The following is a 26,722-nucleotide window of genomic DNA, read 5'->3' on the forward strand; positions in this document are numbered from 1 at the left end:
TGCTGGTGACTATGTTGAAAAAAGTGTTTTGTAGCTGAGAATTTGCTCCATCAAATAGTGTTATTGTGCTCTTTGTATCTGTTGGATTGTCCATGGAAATAAATAGGAGGCACTATGTCCATCAAGCTCCTCAAAACAAAAGAGACATACGCCACATATGAATGACATGGAAACTCACATAAATACAAATACCAAAGGAAAACAGGCAAGTGGTGTTAAGATTGCCAATTATTAATTATTATTATTAAACTATTATCTATTATCAATTATTATTAATCTATTATCAATGGACATAGTGGCATAAAGGAGCTGAGACAGATGCATGAGGAAGCTGGTAAAGAAAGAGGCTTGTCCTTTGTTGGCAGAAGTGCAGGAAAAGCAGATGTTATCAAATGTGAATTAGTTGGGCTGTCACCAAATGTAAATACATTCTAATCAAGATTAAAATGGCTTCTGAGGTATGTACTGCTTCTGAACAATCCAAGTTGAAAAGATTTATCAAGAGATCTCACTTTTAACAGCTGCTCCATTTAAGCTAGCGATAAATACTTTCTCCAAAAACTGTTCAATGCAGAGTTTCATTTTTCAGAATGGCACTACATCAGCACACTATATGAATTGTGCTAAATAATTTAGTTGTTCCTGTTCTTAAATGAATTTTTGAATCAAAGAAGAAAGCAAGCAAAAATAAATATTTAGCACTGGTCACAGTTTTAATTTCTTCTGTCCTACTTCCTTTGATAGGCATGTATAATATAAACATCACTTATGTTCATATTCATGTAGTTCCACTTAACAAAACATACAAGTACATCACTGTGAATTAAAAGTCACAATTACACAGATGCTGCAAAGGAAATAAACCAGAATTTTTCACTGAAGATTTTATACAATGAATGAACAAATTTATGTTTCTTGAAAGCCTGATTTTCTGTCCTTCTCTCTTTTGAAAAGTATAATACTTTTAAGATAGAAAGGAGTTTCTAAAGTAATGACACTGATTTGGTCATGTCTAGTCTTATCTAGTATACAATCACTGATGAAAATAAATACATCTCAATAAAATAATAGTGAAGAATTTCTGGTAAGTCCCATTTTCATCTACTTATTATAAGTTACCTGAGGTTCTACATCAAGTATTGCAATTAGTCCCTGCTCATGGATCTTCCGTATTGTTTCCAGTTTTGTCCCATACATTGCATCCTCATGGCTGCCATATTCCAAATATTCATTGTTTGATATATCCTGCATCATTTGGTCATGTGATACAAAGTAGTAATTTTTTCCATTTTCTTCATCTTTCTTTGGAGGTCGGGTTGTGTCTGAAAATAAAATATATTTTTTAACACAAAAGCAGTACTAGGCTTACATGTGGCATATCTAGTGGTTTATCAATAATTATTCACTGAATGATGTAGCCTGCTAATTCATATGTAGAACAATGAAGTGTGAGCTGACAGGAGTCAGAGTAACAAGGTCTAGGAAAAGTGGAAGGCTGAGGAATATGTTGGGGAAAGCAGGTGACTGAGGGATGTGGAAAAGAGAAAAAAAAGAAAGGAAGAACAGAAGGTTGTAGTTAACCTCTGTTCGGTGAAGATGGTAAGATTCTTATTAGTTGCTTTCAAGACTATTCTTCTACAGTTTGTTCTTCATCTATGGTTAATAGGCCTGATCTTACTGCTCTTCTAGTTTCTAAACCATTCCCTTAAAATCCCCTAGGCTGTAGGGGCCCCTTTTTACCCCAGAAGCAATACGAGGTCAAATCCTTTTTCTTTAATGGTCTGTATTATGGGGCAGAGTGCACCTTCACCAAAGTGAGAGATTACACAAAATTAGGAGGAGTGGGTAATAGGACAGTCAGTGCCTATGCTGGCACCCAGAGGAATCTCAACAAGCTGGAAAAAGTTGAACACGAACCTATGGTGTGCTCCTGCTGCTAAAAAGCCTAACAGTATCCTGGATTGCATTAGGCAAAATATTGACAGCAAGTACAAGGGGGTGAACCCTCTCCTATAACTGAGCACTGGTGGGGCCACATGAGTGCTGAGTCCAGCTCTGGGCTTCTCCAGGACAAGACAGGCATGGACATGGAAGGAGTTCAGTCAAAGGTCACTGCAGCATGTCAAGGCTTAGAGAGCTGGAATGAGAAGAGAAGGCTCGGGGGCTTCTCATCAGTGAGTACAAATATCAAAGGGAAGGTGTTAAAAACACATAGCCAATTTTTTTTTGCACTGGTGCCCAGTACCAGTACAAGAGGAACAAACTGGAATGCAGGAGGCTCTATCTGGACATTGGGAAGCAACTATTGTGTAGGTGATGGAGCACTGGCATGGTTTGCCCAGAAAGTTTGTGGAGTCTCTTCCTTGGAGATCTATCTGCATGTGGGCCTGGGCATCCTGCTCTGTGTGTCCCTGCTGGAGCAGGGGTTGGAACACACGACCTCCACATATAGGTACCTCAACCATTCTGTGATTCTGTAGGCCATCTGCTTCTCTTTTCCCCACAGGCACAGTTACATTCACTTATCTCTACTTCTAATATTCTCTGACAAACTGATTTACTTTCAGTTTTCCGCTCATGTTTATGTTGGTAATACAACATATGAAACACCACATTTCTTCGCAATCTAATCTCATAGGATCCAATCTTATCATAATTTTCAAGTATTAAAAAGATTGAACTCATTTTCCGCTTTTAAATATGTCTATTACTATTCTGAGGATTACTTAGCAATGTATTTTGCTAACAGTACTGGTAGTTTCTTCTGAAGTTGAAAATTAGTATTATAGATCAGTTATTATTTTAAGGAATTCAAGAACAATGGACTACATAAAACCTTTAGTATCACTATTCTACTCACTGCTGTCATAGGTCTACTAGAACTTTCCTCTTTAATTGTCTGCATTTGTTAAAACTTTTTTTTTTTTTTAACACTTATATTCTTATGTGGTTTCCTTCAGAGTGTGAAAATACAAAAACTGCATGAAGGCCTGACTGTGGTCAAGACAGATAAAACTAGTTAACAATGACTTATTTTTCAAATATACTGCTTCTTCAAATCTATGTAGTAAGTGATATATGGCCTACTAATCCTTAAACCACCAGTGTGACGTCTCTTTTTGACCTTTAAGATCAAGTTTTCAGTGGCTAGATAATTTTTTCATAATGCATGCTGCTAAATACTACATACAATATACAGCCCACCTCAGGAGTTACCTACTCTTACCATGGTTTTTCAAAAGATTGAAGAAAATGCAGTAAGAATCTGTCCCTGAGAGCTGAAAAGAATGAATTCAACTACCCACAGTCAGCTGAAACACAGGTGATGTCCCCATCATAATTAAAGTCTGTGATGTATTTTACATGATTTATTTCAGATAGCTAAAATAAGGGATTAGTTGAGGTCCCCTAAACATGAGCATTAGGTCCATAAACACGAGTACTGTGTTAAATATCCTAAATGTGCCTTAAATCTGATGCATCCATGCAGTCCAATCAGGTATGACACAGGAGCTAACACACCTTCTGAAGAGGGGCTGAAGGTTAAAATGATGTCTACAGCAGTTATCAAAACATTAGAATGATGCTTAAGCACCTGGACTGCACTCTGATTTGCAGCTAGTCTCTTCAGTTTTCTTATATGAACAGTGAAACAATTTAAATGCTTCCACAGGGCAGGAACCTAATGCAGGCAATCCAAGGTATGGCCTTCATAGCATATGTGAGCCCGTTTTATAACTGAATTTGAAGACAAAGTAGATATTTCAGCTTCTGCCTCCTCAGAACAATACACATAGTACTTGAGAGAACCTGGGTGAAAGGTACATTTAAAACATTTATTACTTTTTGCTTCAGATCTTTGGAATGGAATACACATTTCCTGATTTCCTATAGTTTCTGAAATCAGCCTAAAACAAGAGTGGGCAGATTTAGCTGCTGGATGGGAATGTTTAGAATGCCTAGGCTTGAGGGAAAAGGCTGTATCTCCAACAAATAACGTAGTAGAATATACAGTTCCTGCCATGGGACTGGCTGAGACTGCTGTGAAGGAAAAATGCCCCTGTGTTCTTGGTAACAACACATTCGGTGAGCTGTGAAGTTAACTGCATTTTCTTTTTCTTATTGTCATCTCTGAGAATTTGAGAGTTACTTTAATATAATAACAGTACTCAATGCTAGGCTGTGAAAATTAATTTAAGACGCTTAGATAAGGTATACCTTAAAGTTTTCCTCTAAATCGAGTAGATTTTTCTTCTCATGGGAATTATACAGATTTTTTAGCTTCATGGCTGTTTCACTCTTAACTCAACTGTTAAGTTAACACAGGAAAATGAGCAATGTTTTTGTCTTCCTTCTTAATAAATTTTGTGAATACTAAGAAACATTCAGTGTAGAAATAATGTTACTTACTACACTCTTTGAAAAAACAAAGCAAGAAATATTCCCAGCCCTTTCACTATTCACTCTTCCTTAACAAAAGATTCACCTCAGTAAAACTGGAGACATGTAGTACTACCATGGGACTGCTGTCAAGGACGCTACACACAGTTATGCACTACATTGAACATTGCTACTTACGAGGAATGGGGTAAGCAAATCTGTCCGGATGTTTTGTGATGAGTGTGTTTTTTATGTGTCGTCTTCCAACGCCATGTGCACCTAATCCACAACACAAAAAAAACCATTTATTAGTCTTCCACCACAAGGGGTTAAAAAATATGCTGTTATATTCAGAATAATAACTCGGAATTACCTAGTAAGACTAGTGTTTTCCTTTTGAATGCTGGCAGTTTTACTACTTCTTCATATGTGACGAGATCTAATTGATCAAACACTAAAACACAAAAGAAACCCCCAGAGGGATAAGAAAAAAAGGCATATTAAGGATGATAATTAATTGTGCTACAAATTGTCATTTTAGCAAGTGTTAGATTCACAATACAAAGCAATATGTTATGGAAAATAAAACCATTTCATATGTAATTTTAAGAAAACTGTCCATTAAGAAAACTGTTAAAAAGCAATAACACAACTACTGAAATGCTCAGGAAAATTTGCATGTCCTTTCATGCAGTATTCAGCAAACCACAAAAATTAGCTAAAATGGCATGCTATTCACATTTGCATTCCTAAGAAGTAGCAATACTAAAGAAAATCTGTAGACAGTGACCAACACGAATACAGTATGAGAACATCTATTTACACTGAAGATAGGGATACTTTCATACTCATGTTTAACAAGATCTTTGAGTAATCATGATTTTTGAAGGTTAATTCTTTGTGATATTTCTTCTTCAAAACAACTACCACATTACTTGTAATTAGAGTTCTCTTTCAACACACGTGCTAGTTAAATTGACATGCTTTTAAAACTTTTGATAGAACAAAAAGTGATGACATTACATAAAAGAACCTCCGCCATATTTAGGGAAAAATTGTAAAAGTATTATTTCAGAAATGATTTCAACTGCAGTGAATTAATTCTGTCATGCCTATCAATCTATTGTGAATTGCCAAGATATGTAATGATTGACAAATCAAGTTTTGTTCATAAAAACACCTTCTTACTCTGTCCAACAAGATCTGTGGTTGTTTTTGCAGAATTTTGATTTAAAAAACCCCAAAGAACAGGAGGCAGTTGACTGTATTTTTAAAGATTAAAGCAATCAGCAGTTAGGAACAGAGTAACGTGCAAGAGTTTACAGTTCTGTACTTGAATGCATTGTAAATAGAAGGGAGAGACTGCATCTTAAGTATGACATTTTTGAGTTTTTCCAAGTCCCAAGGTGGTGTATTCACTTGAACTACAACCTGTCCATCTTTTTTTTTTTTTTTTTAAAAGCAAAAATCTGGATATATTCCTCATTTTTCTCTTGCTTCTCGTGGTCCAAAACTCCTGTTGTAAGTAGGCAGGGGAAAGAGATTGTTTTTGCTTTCTCCAGTTGTCACCAACTTTAATGGTCTGGAGACATTCTGACTGTAGAGCCTACCAGAAAGCACATGTTTTGTACTAAAGTCAAAGCATCAAAGGGTTTTCTTAATATATTTCTTTTTATAGGGCAGATGTTAAGTCCAATGGCACTGTTTCTACCCCAGAAAAAAATACAATTACTTTAATTTAGTCAAACTACAAATTAGTCAATTGACATACTTGACTCTTTAAGGACTTGAAAAGATACGCATTTGAAAACTTCCTAAGTTCCTTTGAAGCATTTTGCACTTCATGATGAAGAAAAACCTCTTTCAACCTTTCCCCAAATATTACAAGATAAAACAAGCAAGAAGTTAGTCGTGTTTTTCTTCCTCTCCACAAACTACAAATATGGAATGCTTCATTTTTGCAACTTTGCACTGTCTAAATTAACTAAATTCATTTCATATCAGAAAGACAAAGATCTACAACATGCTAAACAGTTTTACCGTTCTAACCACTCTGGTTCTACCATTCTAACTATCTACTGAGAAAGGTGTCTTCTCCCATGAAAGAAAGTCAATCCTTTATTTTCTTCTTGAACAAAACCATGTTATGTTAGATACAGACAACAGGAGCAAACAACAGAAATGGTACATATTAATGCCTTCATCACAAAATTAGTAGCATGAAGAAGATATGTCTCAGTCTACATGGAGTAACCTAATGATTGTAGGGTTTTCAAGCACAAAAGAAAATGAATCTTTTTAAAATATACACAAGATACGAGGAATACGGGATACATTTAAAGACTGAACTTTTAATGCTCCTGTGTTACTAGCTAATAAAAAAAAAGGAGTTCTTGAAAGGAAACAGTAAGAAGCAAATAAAGAGGCATTGTCACTTGACAGGTTACTTACATGCACAGAGGCCATTGGGAGTAAGACAGCATGAAAAATGTACAGGGGTCATTGAGATATGGCTTGTAATATATTAGTAAAATAAAAAGTATATGCACAAAATAAACTTTATCATGCAGTAGTCTAAACACGAGGCAAATAAATCACATTAAGAAATGATAAACATATTTTATAAAAGCTTGGCAATTTTCTACATTATGCATAATATGACGCATAGTTCTAGCATGTTCTGAAGAGTGTTCTTTTATGAAGTCCTGCAAAATCATTTCAGAAAAATTTTAAAAAAATGTAAATATCACTGCAGTATATCCCTAGAGATAATCTCTGGAGCATTTGTAGAAATGCTAATGAATCTTGAAACGATTTTTTTTTTCTGTAGCTTTTGGTTCCAAACAGGTTTTACAATGCTAAGAGGTATGATCAAGAAGACATCTCTTGAAGGACACGCTGTTCTATTATCAAGTATGGAGGAAAGAAAAATTGGATGACTCATTTTTCTTATGAAGGAGAATATACTTTCTGAAATGTTTTTAATTCTGAAACACACACACATAAAATCTGCAAAAAGTAACATTGCAGTATTTCTCACTAACAATATCATATGTGATATTTTAGAGAAGGTAAATTCACTACTAAGTTCATTAAACCTAATAAATTCACAAAAGCATCACATCATTTCAGTGATCCTCTTAATACCTACATACTTCTTAAATCCCTGGAATGTTATTGGCATCAATTTTAGTACCTGAAGGATACAACGACCAATAAAAATTGCTAACTGAAATACTAATCCCAGTTTGATTAACTTTTTGACTTCTCAGGGGGAAGGGCAAGAACATTTTTAAATAATTATGACCTCTTCAAATGTTTATATTTCTAATTATATTTCATATGTTTATATTTCTAATTTTTGTCAAACTCTGAAAAGTCTCCAAAAGCAGTGCCATGGGCAAGCACTAAGGCCATCAAATCATGCAATCAAATGTTTGTCAACCTTGTCCAAAAAGCCCCCCTCTCATCAAAACAGTGATGTCAATATATTACCCTCCTTTGATGAGGATTTAATTGATACAAAGTCTTCAGGAACAAAATTAGCTCAGTGTATTGAGCTAATACTGCAGACATACCCATCCCTTTGCAGCACGCCATGTGAAGTCACACTGACATTATTAACTACATAGTTGCATTTGTGAACTGTACTGTGAAACTTGTCTGTACTAAAGAAAAAGTGTTTTTTGTTAGGTTTTTTGTTAGGTTGTTCTTCAGCTAGTCCAGTTAACAGCATGACCGTGCACAGTTATACTGGCACAACTGAAGAGAGTAGCATGCTGTGGAAATGTACGATGGGAACAAGTGGTAAGAATTTAAAGTGAGCGTTGTCAAAGAGTGTAAGTGATAAAATCCAGTTCACTTGCAATAGTTTCTAATAAGGTCATAATTAGTAAGACATGGTTTAGTGTTACTCGGTGAAGCAGAAACATTAAAACAACCACGATGGGAAGCCAGCAAAAAAAAGTAAACCAGTTAAGCTTTCAATCTCTACTTCCATCATTAATTAAATATTTAGAGACAATGCAAAACAGGTTTCAGAATAACAGGTAATTTTATATTTGACTGTGAATAACTTAAATGTGACTACGAATTAAGAGTATATGATAATTATTGATCTTTGACTTTCATAGATCATATTTCGAGTAACTCTTAATGTAAGTTCCATAGTACAGAAATACTATGAGCTCTGATTCTACACACGCATTGTACAGATGAAGAAAAAAGCAAAAATACAGATTTCTATCTGTATCACATTCTATCTATGCTGTTTCACAACAACTCGATTTTTCAGCAGTCTAGACAGAAATTCAAAAATCAGGATTCAGGCAGAAATCACTGCAAGACTTCCAGTTTGTCAGATTTGTTAGCTGTAAAATAACAGCCTGACTACACAGTGACTCTTACGCTTGCAGCTATAAGAGTTCAAGAAAAGTGTCCTTTCATGATGTTTTCACATACGTAATCTACAACTACAAACACACACTAACAGGAATGCTAGTCAAGTTTTCTGTAGTACACAGTACAGTACACAGTAGTGTATCTGATTGTAAAATTCATATCTTGTTGGTTTCTAGTGCTTGTTAAAACATAAAAACAAACAAAAAAAAAACCAACTGTAAAATCATTGTAGGATATATGATGATGAATTTGTTTTCTTAGAGCACACTTCTAACTGCTTCAGCATGCTTCTAACTGCCTCAGCTATACAGCTTAAACAACGAAGTACAAGCAGTGTTGTTGGCATAATTAAAATTTAATTTCCATTTTTGCAAGTCACTGATTAGGTTAATAGTGCCAGCTGAACATTTAATGGCAAGGCTTAGATTGTAAAGATTTTAACCTCTTTATAGACATACTTGCTTTTTTTTCCTACCTGCATTGTGCTTTGCCAAATATTTATCTTTGTACTGCTTTTTTTTCTTTCCAAACCATGTACAGCTGGCCTGTTGTTCCTGTTTGGTCTTCTCCATGGCAATACAAGCAACCCGCCTAGCATATGGAGTAGAGAAAAAAAAAAAGTTGTAATAACTTGTAATAACTGTATTTTAAAAATGTCATGCATGATGAATTAGAAAAAAAAGGCTGTTTAATAGCACAGGAACACAGTGAGACTTTCCCAAACTTTTTTTTATGACTTAAATGCATTTATATACAGACATATTTTGATATAAATACTGTTCTTAATGGTTGATCATAAAAGCTCACATATCACTGGAGCATGGGAGGAATGGTAGCTACTAAAATGACTGTAGACCAGTGCAGTAGACCAGACTGGAAGAGCAAAGTCTAGAGGGGCTGCTGTGTTTTAAAGCTCAACACAAATGTGTTGAGGAAATGTCTTGAGGTTGACCTTTAGGATGAAGTACTGCATATATTTCTATTCCAGTGTATACTAGTCTCTCCCATATGTTAGGACTTGCAAGAGATGCAACAAAATGGCTACCTGCCCCTGTTTTTATTGTCACAGAATTTCCCTTAGACAGCAGAGGTGTTACAGGTACTGTTCAGAGCACACTAATTCTTTATGCAGCAGATCTTGTGTGAAACATTTTGAGGTAGATTTTCCACACCAATAAATTTCCCTGAGTTATGGTCCTAACATTCATGCTCTAGAACTTACTTGCCAGAGCTTGTCCTGATAAATTTAAAACATTTGCTAAATAGGTTCTGCAAGGGGTTGTTTAAACGCTCTGCACTGTTTTTGTGGAAATGGGTGCCGCTGGTGTTCATTTAATCTGTCCTTCCTAAGTTTCTGCACTGTGGTTTCTTTCTACTATTTGGCTTTCACATGAAAAAGGGAAAGAGGAGAAAAACCTCAAACTCCTTTAATTCTTGACAGTTAGCTACCACCTTATTCCAGCACCACTTGCACTTAAGCAGTACCAGTGAGAAGTGTTTAGAACCTGAAGGGGAAACAGATCTGACCAGCTTATATAAATGATTTGTATTTAGTCTTCAGTTCTAGTTTCCCAAAGTGTACCAGAAAGCACAAGTAATGTTTGTAAAACAGGTGTAAACATACGATATTACATGCAACTCTTGCTGTTATGCAGACGAGAGAAAAAAAAAATCGCCACAGGAACAGAAGAAATACAGACTTTTCTTTTTTTTTAAAAAAAGCAAAGATTGCACCAAAATGAGCTATATAACAATGACAAACATGAAGGACAAGAAATACAAGCAAAATTACATTCTTTTTAATAGAAAATGTAAGTCATACCATTCTTGAAGTTCAGGAGAGGGAATAAGACCTGCAGTACCGTTTTTGGAGTTCTCCAGTTTACCCTGCCACCAGTTGTGATCGTCTTTGCTAATGATTTGGATAATATCACCAACTCGGAATCTGATGCCAGCTTCTTTGCAAGGAATGAGGTCATCCTTTGCTGGATCATATTCAAACTGTGCTCTTACATATATCTACAAAGGAGAGTTTATAAAAGATGCTGCCATATTATTACTGGTACAGTATTAAGAGAAGTAGGTGAAAATTGGTGCATGTATATACACTATACACTATACACACTGTTTGCAACAAGCAAAGGAAGAAACAGAAGGGCAAAAGCATAAGTGATAGTTGAAAATGAAGCAAAAAAAAAACCAGCCAACACTGGAGACATATGATATTATTCTGCAAGCTCATGTCTTCTATGCACTGTAAAATTCAAGCAGCAAAAATGAAAGTATGCTTCTGAAGACTTTATGCAGATCTATAATAAATGGATAGGGTCCCTCAACTCAATATTAATTATCGTAAATCATTTTAGACTGAAAGCCAGCAGCTTATAATTTGAACTGTGCTTCAATCTGCAACTGAAGTTCCAAGATATGTTTTAGAAGGTGTCTGATGAGAAATATTATTGGATAATACAAAGGGTTTAGGCTACATTACTGATCATTAGAATTTACACTGAAAAATCATGACCGCATTTTTAAAAATAACATAGGAATCTAGTGTTGGGCCTATCGCATTTAGTCACTTGGGCGGAATCTGGGAATACTCCATACAGGGATTTCAGTAAAAGTCTAGTCCCATATAAATCACAGAATCATAGAATCTTTTGAGTTCAAAGATACCCTTAAAGGCCATCTAGTCCAACTCCCCTGCAATGAACAGGGACACCTGCAGCTACATCAGGTTGTTCAGAGCCCCATCCAGCCTGACCTTGGATGTCTCCAGGGATGGGGCATCCAGCACATTTCTGGGCAACCTGTGCCAGTGTCTCATCACCCTTACTGTAAAGAAATTTCTTCCTTGTGTCCAATCTAAGTCCACCTTCTTTATTCTGAAACCATTTCCCCTTGTCCTATCACCACAGATCCTGCATAAGAGTCTGCCCCCTTCCTTCCTATAGCCCCCTTTTAGATACTGAAAGGACACTCTCAGTTCTCCGTGGAGTCTTCTTTTCTCCAGGCTGAACAGCCCCAGCTCTCTCAGCCTGTCCTTGTAGCAGAGCAGTTCCATCCCTTGGGTCATTTTTGTAGCCCTCTTCTGGATGTGCTTCAACAGTCCACATCTCTCCTGTACTGTCACAATAATAATGACTGGAATGAGTTTATTCTCCAAGGAATATTAACAGAAGGAATTTGGACTTCATGTTTTAAAATAGTGTACAAATCCCTGATTTGTGTGTTAGTGAGGTTTCAATCACTGAAAAATTATAGCCCTAATGCGTCTGAGGATCTTAAAATCAGAATTAACATCATGCCCAAAATAGATAATTGGATAATTTCTAGAGTTCATGAACAAACCTCACCCTGCAGGGACTCTGGCAGTCATGTATACCCTACTGCTGATTTTCTTACTAAAAACTGACCAGATTTAAAGAAAATAGTTTTATATTGCAATGTATTATCCTTCATTTAAACTGCAGCACTTCTAAATTTTTGCTCAGAAATTTGCAGCTATGACACTACTCACAGCACTCAAAAAAGTTAATTTCTGTAGTAACCTAGTCTGCTACCCAACATACATCGACTTACAACGACCAGCCTGAATTTTTATCTGTTTAGAGAGCAACGGATGGGAACACTAAAACAAAACTCCACTTCTAATGCTTTCAGTCTGACCTTTGTTATACTATGTATTGAGTGTATGACTTTAGATCAGCAACCCAAGCTCTTTTTCTCCACAAGAAAAAATGCTATTTAAAAACAAAGTTCTCTTAGTTACTGGCTTTCTATAAAGCTATCAGTATTGAACTATTTCCATGTTTTACCTCAATTTAATCTAATATAGGTCTAGAAAGATGACCAGCATTTTTACTGTGTAGAAACTTTTCCCTGCTTTTCAAGTTCCTGCTGCAGTTTGGGCCATTATCTACTAAGTCTCCATCCAAAGACTGGCTGCTCATGAAACATCACACATTTCCTTATTTATGCCGGTTTATCTGTTATCCTAGCCCTTGCTATATCAGGAATGACAAGCTACCAGAGAAATACACTGGTGCAGAGGGAAAAGAAACTTGAAGAAAAGGGAAACAATGAATGGTACAAGTATAAGGGACAACATTATTCTGATACTGTTTTGAACAAACTCTCCTCTCCTGGGAAAATTACCTGAGAGGAAAAACAAAACCTAACACAATGGCTTGAAAGGTCCTCCAAGGGGCTTTCCCTACATTCACGCAGTCTGAAATTTCAGAAGACAACTGAAAGCTGAAAGAACCAGATAGCTGTAAGCTTTAAAAATGGGAAGTGAAGTGTGAAAAATATATTCTCTCAATAAGTATTCCAGACAACATAACTAGAAAACCACACAAAAAGATTCTCAAAGACAACAGCTTATGGGGTCCACTGACTCTTCTGAATGGAACTGCAATAAAAACTATTACATAAATAAGAGGTTGAATCCACATCCTTTGGATGGAAGATCCTTTTTTTGGTCTGTGAATCTGTGCTTTAGGGCTGAAAATATGTTATCTTCAGACTTACCAGCTCTTAATACAAACTGTCCTGCATGTATTTCTTTGAAAAGCTTTGATAATGTTAATATCTAATAATAAATCCACTCAAGACACAGAAACTTTGTGCTTCAGATTATTATGCACTTGCCCTTCATTTCAGCTAAAACACAACACTGAGCCTTTTCTAAGATGAAAATCTGCATAAGTCACATCTTGCCTACACAACATATCACATTACATTTAATATGAGTTTATAACTTGCATATACAGACACATGAAAAAAATGCATTTTTTGAATTAGCCACAAACAAATGAGTTAGTTAAAAAGAAAAATGAAACAAACAAACAAAAAAATACAAGCACAAATTTTCAAAGCTAATATGTTTTAGTTCAGCACATACAGAATGTGAGGGGAAAAAGATAAGCAGGGATGTTCACTAGCAACTAAATTTATACATTCCCATGGAGGATACTATTCACCTGTCGTCCTTTTGGTTGTGTTGTCGATGGCAAGTCCTGCAGAATAAAGCCAACCCAGGAAAAGAAATTTTCATTTTACTTGTTAAGAGCACACAACACCATTTGTTAGTGATTCATACTACATTACAGTAAAGTGGTAAGTCAGACAAAAGTATAAGGCATTGACCCGTTTTTAGAAAAACCTTTTTCTTAAAGAAAAATCAAACTCAGGCTGTTTAGCAGCAAGCTGAAGAAAGCAGGTAAATAGTTTAAGCAGATAGAGAATGTGCTTTTTAATATACAATTCAGCATCTTCAACACAAAAGCACTGTCAAGTGAAAGAGGCTAATTATATGAATGCCTTTCCCACTTAATATTTCATATTGTTTTTAAGAGACAAAGTATGGCTATAATAAATTAATGGTTAAAATAAATTTTATGGTTAAGAATAAATTGCACCAAAGAGTAAGATTATAACTAGTGGTTATATTTTTATTTAATTCACAAAAATTTCTTAATTTTTTTTATCCACACAATTATTTCTCATTATATTAATTAACAAGTACTTTACCTTGTGGCAAATCATTTCTCAGGTGTAATGCTGTAATTTTATTATTAATTAAAGGACTAGTTACTCAATTAAAAATGTTTTTTTTAGCTAGTTCCATGACTTATGATATTGACAGCACTCTTACTAAGGGAACTTGCAGGTACAGTTACTACATTGGTCTGAACAATGACAAATGGTAAACAACACAAATTTCAACACTACTATACATTAGAAAAACAGGAGGTAACAGCACCCTTCTACCTGAATACGTATGAAACAGGAAGTACTTTGTGTTAAAGATGTGATGGTAGTAGCTTGGTTCGTAGTGCAATTTAAAGCCTTTTGCTTTTCATATCCAGCCAAGGCTTGTCTTTCACAAAGTATGTGCACGTACCACAACAGCAGAGGGCACACCAATTCGTTAACTCAGATAGCGGAAACCAGTAGACGTTCCAGAGGTCACTCAAAACACAAAGCTTATGGAATCTAACAGGTCTTGATGTATCAACTGCACAGTTACTTTTTCTTCAAACACTGCTTCTGAAGTTTGGGATGGAAATAAGACTTCCACTTGAAACCTTTTCTTAGCTTTGAGGATATTGCCAACTATGATTTAAGGCTAACCCAAGTGTCACATTACAGTTATTAACATTTAACTCACTGCACGGCCTTTAATGAAAAGAATATGTTGGAAAAAAAACTCCCAGAAAACGAAAATGGGGGTTACATAAGTAATAACGTTGGTTCTATCAGAAGGACAAAATTTTCCACTGACCACACGATAAGTATAACAGTAATGGCAGATGAGCACCAACAAAACTTTCACACTTTTTCTGTGTGGAACTGGAAATCTTACCGAAACAGAATTGTTAGTGCTGCTATGGCCATTAGCTGGGGACTGTCTGGATGTAGAGGGGGAATCTCTCTGAAATAAGACACAAGGTTCATTAACAACACAACACTATCACAGGAACACAGATAAATTTTTAAAAGAACAGTTACATCCACAGCCTTATAACCATTTGTTTAGCTGCTTTGTCTGTGAAAGTTTCCACACTACTGTGTAAATCTGAAGTTTGTTCATAGTTTGAGATTCATGCTTTCATGTGTCTTATGTAATAATTATTTTTATGCTGCCTTGGCAGCTTTTTAGTATCTGGGCACACTTACATATTCTGTGGGTGACAATGCTGAAGGCCATTAATCATATTGTTGCTTTTGCTAAAGGCAATTACCTAAGGTTATATGCTGCATACTTGAACTGCAACAAGGAATATATTTCATTTTAAAGAAACTTCTAAATCTTTTTTTTCAGCTATATGGAGGTCAGTGTTGATCACCTTCTACTCCTTTAGATATAACTCTCTATAGTGTCTTAAAGACACTGCTGCTAACACAGGAACAGGAAGTTGGACACACTCTCCTGTCTTCTCATCCATTTTACAGCATATTAAGTTTTTTTTTCTTTTTTTGCCTCCAACATTCTTATGAGCTTGAAAACATTAAACTTTGCAAAAATATATCACTTAAAAAAGCCACCTTTCTTGACTCATGCTACCACTATGATCCTACACTTCAGTGAGGAGAAAGCAGATGCAGAAGTTCTACAGAAGGAATCACAGGACTTCCTGGGTCTTGCAAAGAGATCGCTGAGCAATCTTCTTCACATGTCATTTTGATCATAAAGTCCTTAATTCCATGATATCAGAAAATTGAGTTTAACTAGCTATGTCTTCAGAAAATCAAATAATTCACTAAAACGTTGGGACAAAAATTATAACCTACTTTAGCTTCAAAAGAACTTTGGAATATAATATTCCATAACAAGGGTCAATTGAGGAATGACTGGTAACTTCGTGTAACACAAAGGATAGTAGATAAAAGAGGTAAAACAGTTTCCAAAGAACACAAAGTCACCCTGCCACATTTTATCAATATGAGTGCCTTTTGTGAACAGATTAAAAACCAGAATTGGAGCTGAACTATTTATGCAATGGCATTAATCAGGTGAAGGTCCACTAATACAGTCTCCAGCTTCTACTAATTACGTGATAGCACTCAGCTATTTTAAAGCACACGGACAAAAAAATTAAAATGGCAAGCAATACTTTACTTTTTCTGTCTGTATTCTTGATGCACAACAAACTTATCTAGAACATGCACTTTTTTTTTGGGCTCACTGCACGTGATTTCATAAAGTTCATATACAGCTATCTGAAAGTAATATAACTGTAAAATCATTTAGGTCTGTGTACTTCTGCTAAACATGTGAGAACAAAAAACTCATTTGGCACTAAAAGTTGTTTGCGACACATAATAAACTGGAGGGAATCGGTTCTTATTATACTTAGAAAAATCACTCCAGCACAAGTTCCAAATAAAGTACTAATTACTGCAATAACCAATTATATTTGCTCAAAAGAATCACTGTTCATTTTTTAGGGAATTGCACATTGGTACCACCTTTATTATCAAACAGCAGGTAAGAGATACCTCTTGGCAAAAAAGCAGCAAGTCCCTTCTTTCATAAATAGATCTTCTGCTTGCTCAGCAATTCAAGCCCTACCAACTTCTCTCATTTTCAAAGAGAGATGGAAGGATGAAATTTATGTCTGTTATTGTTTTTGTTGTTGTTGTTGCTGCTTCATTTTTAAAACTACTTCGTTATCACCTATTAGTCCAGTAATGGTTTGGCTGGGAAAGGTTTGGAAAGTGATTTAAGCACCCAAGTCTTTTGGAAAAAAAAAACATGTTTAGAGTAATGATGCTATTTCTGGACATTCTTGAAGGCTTCTCCCTTTAAAGGAAATTTCTTGGTTTGAGAATATTTTGTTTTTATTCCTCCAACAATTCTCAACAGAAGACAGAACACTATTCAAAGCAAATGCTTGTCAAAACATATCGAGGAAAATAAACATTTTCAGTGCTATCGGTGATTTCAGTACCAATCATAAGAAACTGCAATTATATCAAGTTTTTCAAGAAGCATATGCATAATTTTAAAATATTTAGCTAATTCAGACAACTTTTCAAATACATTTAGGTTCCTAATTTCCTAGGGACCTACTCTTTTTCTTCAAAAAAACCCTCAAAATTTAAGCAAAAAACTAAAAGCAGTGGGTAGGGAGATCCTTGTAGAAAGTTACGACTGCTTAGACCTGGATTGGAATATTTCATCTCTGATTCTGAGTTTGTTCCTCCACTGAACTAGACAAATCACTGGTTCTCCTAGTCAGAATCTTTTTCTGAGTAGGTCCTCTGGTCTGACTAGATTCTGTAGTCAGAAATGCACTCAGAAGATAAAATGATTCTGAGTAGTGTGAAAATGATATAATATTTCAGTACTCCTTGAACATCTAGAATTCCCAATCTTATCTAGCTGCAAGCTAAATAATAAAATGGTAGATTTCAATATCATCCCTATTCACTTCATGCATCACAGCTGAAGTCTTAGAAAAAACATCTGCAGTCATTTCCGAATGATGGCAAAATTACTTTTGCATTGACTGCTTGTTCTAATGGATGGATTCTGAATGACAAATCAACATGTCTGAGACACAGTCCTACAGAGGAGATCAATTACATCTATTAGATGTGGCCCAATCAGATTGGACACACAGACTCACAACATCAGCAGGATTGGAAGGAATGTTTTGTGATCCTCTAGTCCCATCTTCCTGCTCAATCAGATTCCCTTCAACAGGTTCCACATGTAATCATGTGTTTTGAGTTATCTCCAGTAAAGGAGACTCACCACCTCTGTAGTCAGGCTGTTCCACGAACATGTACATGAACAGCCTCACTAATAACACCATTTCCAGATCCTTTTCAAAAAATCTCCAAATGTATTTCAACTCCAGTTTTGCTCAAGCAATTTTTCTGTAAGTTTGTGATTATAAAATGATTTAAGACCACAAAAAGTCTTATGATCTTAGCCCTAATGGCAACATCCCAAGGCTAAGTACGTAAATCTATGATTACCAGTGGATTTTAAAAACCTCATATATATAAAGGCTTTTCTTTGTAATGAAACAGTTTAAGTGTTTCACAAGAAACAAAGGGTGTTCCTTTCAAGGAAAGGTTTTTTTTTCAAGAAAAAAAAACCCACCACTTCTCTTACCATTCTTACATATCCAACAACATAAGAAATTAGGACATTCTGTCAGTACAAAGTGAGAATTCAAATGTAGCTAGAACTAAAGGCTTCTTAGTGGGATAAAGTACTAGCTGAAATGTATAATCAGCATACACAACTGTTCTAAATTATTACTGAAGTTTGTTCTTACGCAAAAAAATAAGTTTGTAGTGGAAGCAGACAAAACAACAACCGGGCCACTGTGTTATCTAGATATCCGAGTCATGTGTTCCATGTACCAAAGCAATGACTAAGCAGGTATTTTCACAGTAGAGTGACTGGATCAAGATTTTCTAAAGGTGAAACTCACAAATGCTATGTTTTCAAGCAAAGTTTACTCCTGAACAACTTGAAATTAGTCAGTTGAAATTTTGAAAATTGCCTAGAGACACTGAAATACTTTATAAACTACGGGGTCAAGACTTACCTAAATATGGAAAATGGTACAATATTTAGAAAATACCACTGCAACATTCTCTTAAAAGCTCACAAAAGAAGAAAAACATGGCAAGAAGGATGTTAAGAAACATTTAAAAAATAGCTTTCCTCAAAACTAACACCTATATATCTTTGTATTATAAAGGGATATTAACAGCTTTTAGGTAAGTGCAAATAGGCAGATTATGTCTGATTGTACTAATATTTAATTCTGTTTATTCAAGATTATCAAGGAGTTTTTTTTACCCCAATGATGTTACTATCATAAAAATTACCTTAAAAAAAAAAAACAAAAACAACTACTGATTCTGTTTTACATTTCTCTTCTAGTAAAACTGCATTACATCAGCAACCGTCTGTGTATGAAGGTGGGCAGGAAAAGAAAACCAACATAAATTTCTAGAAATACTTGAAATACAGCCAAAAATAGCTTAGCTAGTTCTGAATTTATTTTGCTAGAGTGCATAGAAGCAAATCATCTTGCTAGAGTGCATACAAGCTTGAGTGTTAGAAGCAAGTATTCCATGTCCTAAGAATATAATTGAGCATCCATTTTAAGCCTGTATCATTGGCAAATAATTTGATTCCTCATTTGAATCACAATTCTGAAAAATTCTCTGAAAGAAATTCTCTCTGTACCAAAGGACCAAATGTGATTTAATAGCATAATTTGAAATGCTGTCTTTTTATGAATACTTGTAACAGCTGGAACACCAGTCAAAGTTATAGATATGACCAAACAGGTGGAACAGACTTAGGCACTTGATTAATTGAAAGCAAAATGCCATGAATTATGATAAATATACATAGTGGGTTTTTTGTTTGTTTTTCTTCTATCTTTGATCACACATTTCCAGTTCCAGTGTTTTGTTCAAAGAAAGCAAAGAAAGGTAAGAGTCTTCTGTGAAAAACACAGTCATGAAGAACCTAAGAACAGAAAGCTAAGAAATGACCTACTGCTACTAAAATATCACCTAATAGTATTAAAGTTGTATGTGGCATTTAATTTTCTCCAAATTATTATATTTCCAAGGAGATACATAGTTTCACCAGTTTTTGTGTTAAAATAAGAGGAAGAGAGTTATCTTTTATTATAACTATTACTTACAGTACAGAACTCAATACATAAACACTCTAGAATTTCTATTTGAGTTTTTTTTAAAGCCTTTGTGTTTCATGGAAAACTTCTGTTTTCATATTTATAGCTGACAGGTGAAAATTTGTTGGACCTTCTGTCTCTAAAAGCTTCTTGTTCTTGTTGACTTCCATTAAAAGCACATAAGGCAACCAAAAGCAGCACATATTTTTTTCCAAACAGATTGTTCTGACAATCACAATAGCTTCGGTGTGTTCTGGCATCTGCTGAGACTCAAAAGCAAAAAGTGTGAAAACACAGCTCCAATAATCTAAGCTTGACTTCAACAAGGTTTGTATTTTCACTCCTGAAATTTTAATTTGGGAATTTTGTGCAGTTAAGCATGTGGGACAGAAAGACTGGCATCATCTACACAGTACATATGCCATCTACATACTTAAATTAGAACAGTACCTCTCAAGCAGTCATTTTCTAGAATTTAATTCCCTATGTTTGCAAACTGGAACATAACTCTGTGAGCAAGAAAGAGGGAATTTGACAGTGCTACTGTGCAAGAACCGTAACACTATGTTTCTAGTTCAACAGGAACTGAACTCCAAATCTGTTTTTCTTCTGTAATGACAAATACCATTTTTGCATGGAAACATAGTATTTAGCCACATGTAACTGTTACAGACAACCATCACAAATTTACCTCAACAGGGTAATACGGAAACAGATTATTCAATTAACCCTTAACAGCCCAAAGTAGCAAAATAATGTTTCATGCTTGAAAAGGGAGGATAGCTCCTCAGCTTAGGAACTTTAATAGATTTCCTGGATAATGTGTTTAAAATATAATTCTTAAAAGGGCTTCCTAAATATATCAGTTGAGGATGCCCACTCTTTTTTTTTTTTAAGTAGGCTGTAAAGAGTTATTCAAGGTGCTGATGAGATGAATACGAAGGCAAGGCTGAGTAGGTAGGTGAGACCTACTCATGTTCCGTTATCTTTGTTGTAAAATTGGTGTGCGTGATCTAACAGGACAGGCAGAAACAATTTCCCAGAAAGCAGTAACATTCAGCCATCAGCAGGCAGTTAGTTACAGGACTGAGGAAGAAACAGGATGGTTCATTAAATTCATTACCTCACAGGATGAAGACTGTGTGCGATAACTTGGCACTATCTTAAAGGTGATACTTCCACGCATTTCCCTCTGCAAAAAGAAAAGCACTTCATTAAAGACTAAGATGCCTAATACAGAATCTCCAAATCACTAATATTTGATAGGAAAGCATTATAGTTAATTTAAGAGCAGTTGTATGCTCTCCTAAAGGAAATATTCAGGGAAGCTGAAATGCTAGGGCAAATTTGTAATTTCACTTACAAGTGAATGTTTAGATAGTCTCTCACTGATCTAAAGGATGAACATGCAATATCAGATTGTTCACCTGACCAGTTTTTGAATCTCTACATACATCCATATTTTAAGCTGAGAAATTCACAGATGTGTAGGCTTCTTCCATATCAGTGCTTCCTTTGTATATATATGCTTGTGATCTACACAGTACTTGCTACAAAAGTGACATTTTCTTCTCTCTAATTGCACATGTTAAATAGTGAAAACATATTCACTGTTTCTGAAAAAGCTGCATGTCACTTCAATAAAGGTAGAAACATAAATAGTCTTATGTCAAAATAGAAGATGGGGTCTGTTGGTTTGCATTTGCTACAGTTATAATTGCTACATATTCATGACAAACAGTAACTGTAGAACAGCAGTACAGTGTGGCATCATATTTGCACAGATACAATTTCCGAAAGGACAGCTGAAATGTAAGTGCCATCATATGGCTGACAAACGCAGGACTTGATCTGAGCAGAAAGGTAAGGAGATCACTTCCTGAAGTTTTTCCCTTCCTCTCTGGCTGGCTTCTTGTGTGTTTACAACATACTATTTCCCTGGACTTGCTTAGGCTTGTCTGTTAGGTCCCGAGAACAACAAAAGGAATAGTAATTACCATCCAAGACCCCAAGGTTAGGGTTGCAAGCAAAAAATCAGAATATCAAACTGACTAAGATAAGATGCCATTTCCCTCCAAAAAGCCAGACTGTTTGAGCTTGGTGTATATATAAGTAGATTATCAAGGATAGAAGAAAAAGGGGATGTTGCAATACAATTTTGCAAAGTTTTGTAAAAATATTACAAATGTTTTTATAAAGAATAAGGTAAAGATATCAGACACTTACAAGCATTTTTTGTAGTTGTTCTACTGTTTGATTTGCCACACTGATGCCGTTTATTTCTCGGATTTCATCCCCTACATGTAATGTACCTGAAGAATTAACAAAGCACACAATCAACACAATTACTTACACAAACTAAGAACTGTAACATTCATACAAAGGCATAAATAAAAGGCATAAATATGAAACAATGTTTATATATATATATGTATATGTATATATATATATATATATTTTGCTAGATTCATAAAAGAATGCTGGTAATGATGCATTAGAATCTGTCCTTGAGACTGCAGTCAAATGCCAGCATGAGGTGTTCAGGTGCCTTATACAGTATATAGAAATAAAACATCAGACTACTGTTTAGTTTGTTCTGGCTTCTGGACACTGTCTTAATTTTATCAGTCAGGCTGTTTTTCATGTCTCCGATTTACATTTACCACAGCTACAGAATGCATTTTCTGCAGATACTCTTCACCATAACTTCACCAACCCTTGAATGTGAATGCCTTGTAAGTATGACTACCTACAAGCTAAGATGATGAAACAAACATCCACTCAGCTGTAAGACAGGTCACAAACTGACCTGAAGATGAGATGGGAATGGCATGCCACAAGGCTCTGAGACACCATAAAAGATAAATCAGGGAGGCAGCACCAGATTATCTTCAGGATTAGAAGCTAAGTAGGAGGCTCTTTTGGATGACAATTTTAGATTTGAGTAGTTCAAGCCTACATGATTTTCTAGCAGCTCTCCTGGAAAACTTCCACAGTATTTGCAGAAACGTCTTACTTCTAAAATATATTCTTGTTAGAAAGGAGTATACTTGATGATTTTTAATAATTCCATATCATTAGTAGTTCCCATGGTAGCTATGCTTATCCACCTAATTTCGGTACCTTTTCTACTGTCTGTGCTATGTTTACTCAGGACCTAAGCTATCCAAATGTATGATGCATTTGTGGTAACACAGAATGGATGTATTTCTGGATTAAATGTCTTTGTCTTTGTAAGTCAAAATGAATACAATTTTAGGAAGTATGTACTTTTGCTCTGCAGAGAAATATAAGAAATCCTATCCTATTAGGGAGAAGACAGAACAAATTCTGGGAGTCCCTAATCAGAAACGTTTTGTAGTCAAAAGGAAACTGGAGCTTGGAGGGCAGTGAACAAATAATTGTGTTTTCACCAAGCCATCACCTGCATTTTGTTGGAATTCAATAAGCCTTGCCAGGCATGTCAGCATAATCCTGCTTGGGTAAATTTCACATTAAGTCACTTCAAGAATGCAGCACTGACAGTGTACAACTGCTGTTTTTCCATTGGGGTTAAACAGGCAGCCAATAAAGTTGTCTCTCTTCTTTGGAAATCCTACATTTTTAATGCAATATTAAGATCTTTTCTTAAATGTACTTTAAAAATTAATTCACTTTTTAACATGTATGAGCCCAAACCAAACAGCAGGAAAAAAATCTTGGTGTTTCAGGCTGCCCCTGAAAACAGTATTCAGAGCATGAGGGGTCTTATGAGAAACCACAGGTAAAATTGAATGGACAACTGAGGTAAGTCAAAGCACAGATACAATGGAGAAAACCAAGATATGGTCAAAAGCTTGAGATCTGAGATACAATTAATTTACTTATCCTAAAACAGACAAATTAAAAGACAATTTTTAATAACTGAAATTGGTGTTTCACTTTCATCAAATTGAATTCCCCGGAAAGTCAATAGCATCTTCATAAACTTATCTTCCTAATTCAACCTCCTCATCTTTTGAATAAGGACAGCTATAACTGACAGGGCTACATACATCTGATATACAGATGGAGGCGGACTTCACAGCAGTTCCTATTTTGTGACTGGAAATTGTGTGATTTGTGCTTAATAGTGCTAGACCTGGAATAATATGGCTCCTGTAATACTCTCCATAGATCTGTTATCTAGTAATCGCCTGGCACTTCTCCATATAGCAAGTGGAGACAGAAAAACAATAAAATTAGAAACAAATGAAAGCCACAGACCTTTTCAGTAGGATTCAAACACATGTTGTACTCAAGATCACTATCATAATTTGCATTGTTCTATTCAGTAAAAATGTTCTATATACAGGCAATTAAATGATGTGGTGAAACTAAGAGGCAGCTAGAGCACTAACAAAACTAGAAACACTAAAACATGAGAATATTACAGAAACATTGAAATATGGTTCATTTCCACTTAAACCTACATGCAGAAGAGCTACCTCAGTTAGACGAAGCATGTATGAAATAGGTTAAATTTCCCAAAGTCTCTGAAGTAAAAGACACTGTAATTTTAAAGAGGTGAACAGAGTTCTAATTGGCACAGTTGGATTTTTTGGCAGGTTTTAAAATGTTTCTATTACTCCCATTATAGAACAGTCACATGAAACGACACCTTGCACAGGATCATTACTACCTAAGAACAGTTAGAAGCCAACTTCCTAAACTAAGGACTTTTTTTTTTTTGCTTCACTTTTTGTCGTTTTTTTTTGAGCCTCAATATCAAAAGAAATGCTTGAAAATACATGGAGAAGGTTAATTTCTTAGTAGAACAAGGTTTGTCCATTTTTGCATGGGAAAGTACTGTAAATAGTCTAAGGATTTTTTCTAAAGACGATTAAGTAAGTATGGCTTGAGAAATTAGTGGCAGTTCAATCTCCCACTGAGCTATAATCACATTCCCCCAATTAAAGCTTATGTGAAACATAAAGGGCTGACATATACAAAGAAAAGGAGATAAAGGCAGTTAACGGGTTCCATGTAGACAGAAGTCCGTAATACCATGGAATAGTAGTGAGCAAAATGAGGAATATATGGTGTAACACAATTAAAACAAAATGATCAAAATAACAATTTTGACACATAATTACCTTGCCGGTGAATCATTCCTCCGTGCATAATTCTTGCCACAATGCAATGGTTCAGCTCATTCATTTTTAAAGTGATTCCCTAGGAGAAGAAGTGTATTATGCTCCTAACATAAAACATTCAGCAGCGTGACTCTTGAGTGGATAAGAACAGTCACTGTTCCTAAAAAGCTTTAAGACAGGATGCATATCATAAGGTAATAAACTTTGCCTCTCCCTTAAATATGAGGAATGAAAACAGATGCTATTTATAAGATGAAGATGCAATAATTTAATAAATCATTGTCTAAGATTCTGATTTGTTAAAGATGTAATTCTGTATTCAAGTGCACAGTTTTACATGGTAGAACCTAATCTGATATAACTACAAGTTTGTTTTTAAACAAAAACAGCTACAGGGGAGCTGCTGCAGCATTTGAGCGGAAGGATATAGATAGGGAGGTAAATATACACAATGGTGCTGAACTATTTCAACTATACTTCCAACTGCAAAGTGCAGAAACTTTTACTGAAATCAATATAACATCAATCTTTATCAGTACAGAGTGAAGCAGAATACTGTGGTTCTTCCCATACCATTGGTTCATCTGTGTTCTTCTGGAACTGCACTAGTCGAACTCGCGTTACATTCTCCATATCCATGTCGCCGTTGGCGCTTTCTGGAGAATCTCCGTTTAAGTATGGAGAGGTGGGAGGAGGTGTAACTCTCAGCGCTTCATCACTGTAAACTTCATGTGCCACTACATCATGAGTTTGAAGTAAGGCCTAGAGGAGATTACAGTAACCACAAGAGCATCATTTTCCACCATCTCTGATGCTCCCCACTCATTTCTTATAAATACTTTGGGAACTCTCCAGAAATAAGAGGTAAAACTCAAGGTATTTATGCCTCATTTTCTATACAGTGACTTTTCTATGAAGTGAGTGTAAGTTAAACAGACTGAAAATCCATGTACACATACCGAACCTTCAAAATCTGCATGAGTAAACATAATTTTCTACTGTAGATGCCTCAGCGAGAATGAGGTTATTTCCTTTTCCCTTATCTTTCCAATACCTGCAAGGTATCAGAATTAAGCTTACCTTTATTTATGTGCATAGATACAGAATTAGAAAGATATCTTTTTAAGCAAATTATTCCATAATAATCACTTTAGAAAAACAAAAAGGTATGCAGTTTCCATGGTACTTCATTATAATAAGGACAGTCTATGAATCATTACCGATGAAACAATGAAATACTGTGTTTTTTATTCATTAGCCACTATATAACCACTTCCATACTCTCCCCTTCTGCTGGAGCACAGACCCAGCACAGCTGCACTGGATGAAAATAACAATATAAAAGAACAAAATGGCCAAATGCAACCTCATTAGTTTTACTCTTTCCCAATACGAAGGATGGTACAGCACGTAAATGACTACATGTTATTAGATCTATTTGATACAACTGACTGTGTAAGCATAACAACTTAGGGCAAAGACAAGAAGCCTGCATGGCAATTAAAAGCATAACATGTCAATATAAGATGAAGTTGGACAAAGCATAACAACCCTTTGCAAAACAGTATTCAACAGCACCCAGCTTTTTATGGTATGTCATTTTACTTTTCTCCAGGGTATCTTTAAGACCCCTGGAACATC

General features: G+C 35.4%; 1 protein-coding gene across 5 annotated transcripts in view; it reads right to left on the reverse strand.

The window, feature by feature from the left end:
• The window catches only part of CASK (calcium/calmodulin dependent serine protein kinase), a 196,164-nt gene that overhangs the window by 7,735 nt on the left and 161,707 nt on the right, over positions 1 to 26,722 (reverse strand). For 2 of the 5 annotated variants that reach the window (XM_042866613.1, XM_042866617.1), the window contains 11 exons: positions 25,655 to 25,843; positions 25,082 to 25,160; positions 22,194 to 22,279; positions 21,091 to 21,159; positions 15,152 to 15,220; positions 13,767 to 13,802; positions 10,604 to 10,800; positions 9,257 to 9,372; positions 4,754 to 4,834; positions 4,579 to 4,659; positions 1,120 to 1,322 (listed from right to left, as the gene is read on the reverse strand). In XM_042866613.1, coding sequence (XP_042722547.1) covers positions 1,120 to 1,322; positions 4,579 to 4,659; positions 4,754 to 4,834; positions 9,257 to 9,372; positions 10,604 to 10,800; positions 13,767 to 13,802; positions 15,152 to 15,220; positions 21,091 to 21,159; positions 22,194 to 22,279; positions 25,082 to 25,160; positions 25,655 to 25,843 — 1,206 coding nt within the window. The remainder of the gene's footprint in view (positions 1 to 1,119; positions 1,323 to 4,578; positions 4,660 to 4,753; positions 4,835 to 9,256; positions 9,373 to 10,603; positions 10,801 to 13,766; positions 13,803 to 15,151; positions 15,221 to 21,090; positions 21,160 to 22,193; positions 22,280 to 25,081; positions 25,161 to 25,654; positions 25,844 to 26,722) is intronic. The other 3 variants (XM_042866615.1, XM_042866614.1, XM_042866616.1) reach the window with 3 other exon arrangements.

This window comes from Lagopus leucura, unplaced genomic scaffold (genome assembly GCF_019238085.1).
Source record: "Lagopus leucura isolate 7727_CA_CO unplaced genomic scaffold, USGS_WTPT01 Super-Scaffold_100001, whole genome shotgun sequence".
Taxonomy (NCBI): Eukaryota; Metazoa; Chordata; class Aves; order Galliformes; family Phasianidae; genus Lagopus; species Lagopus leucura.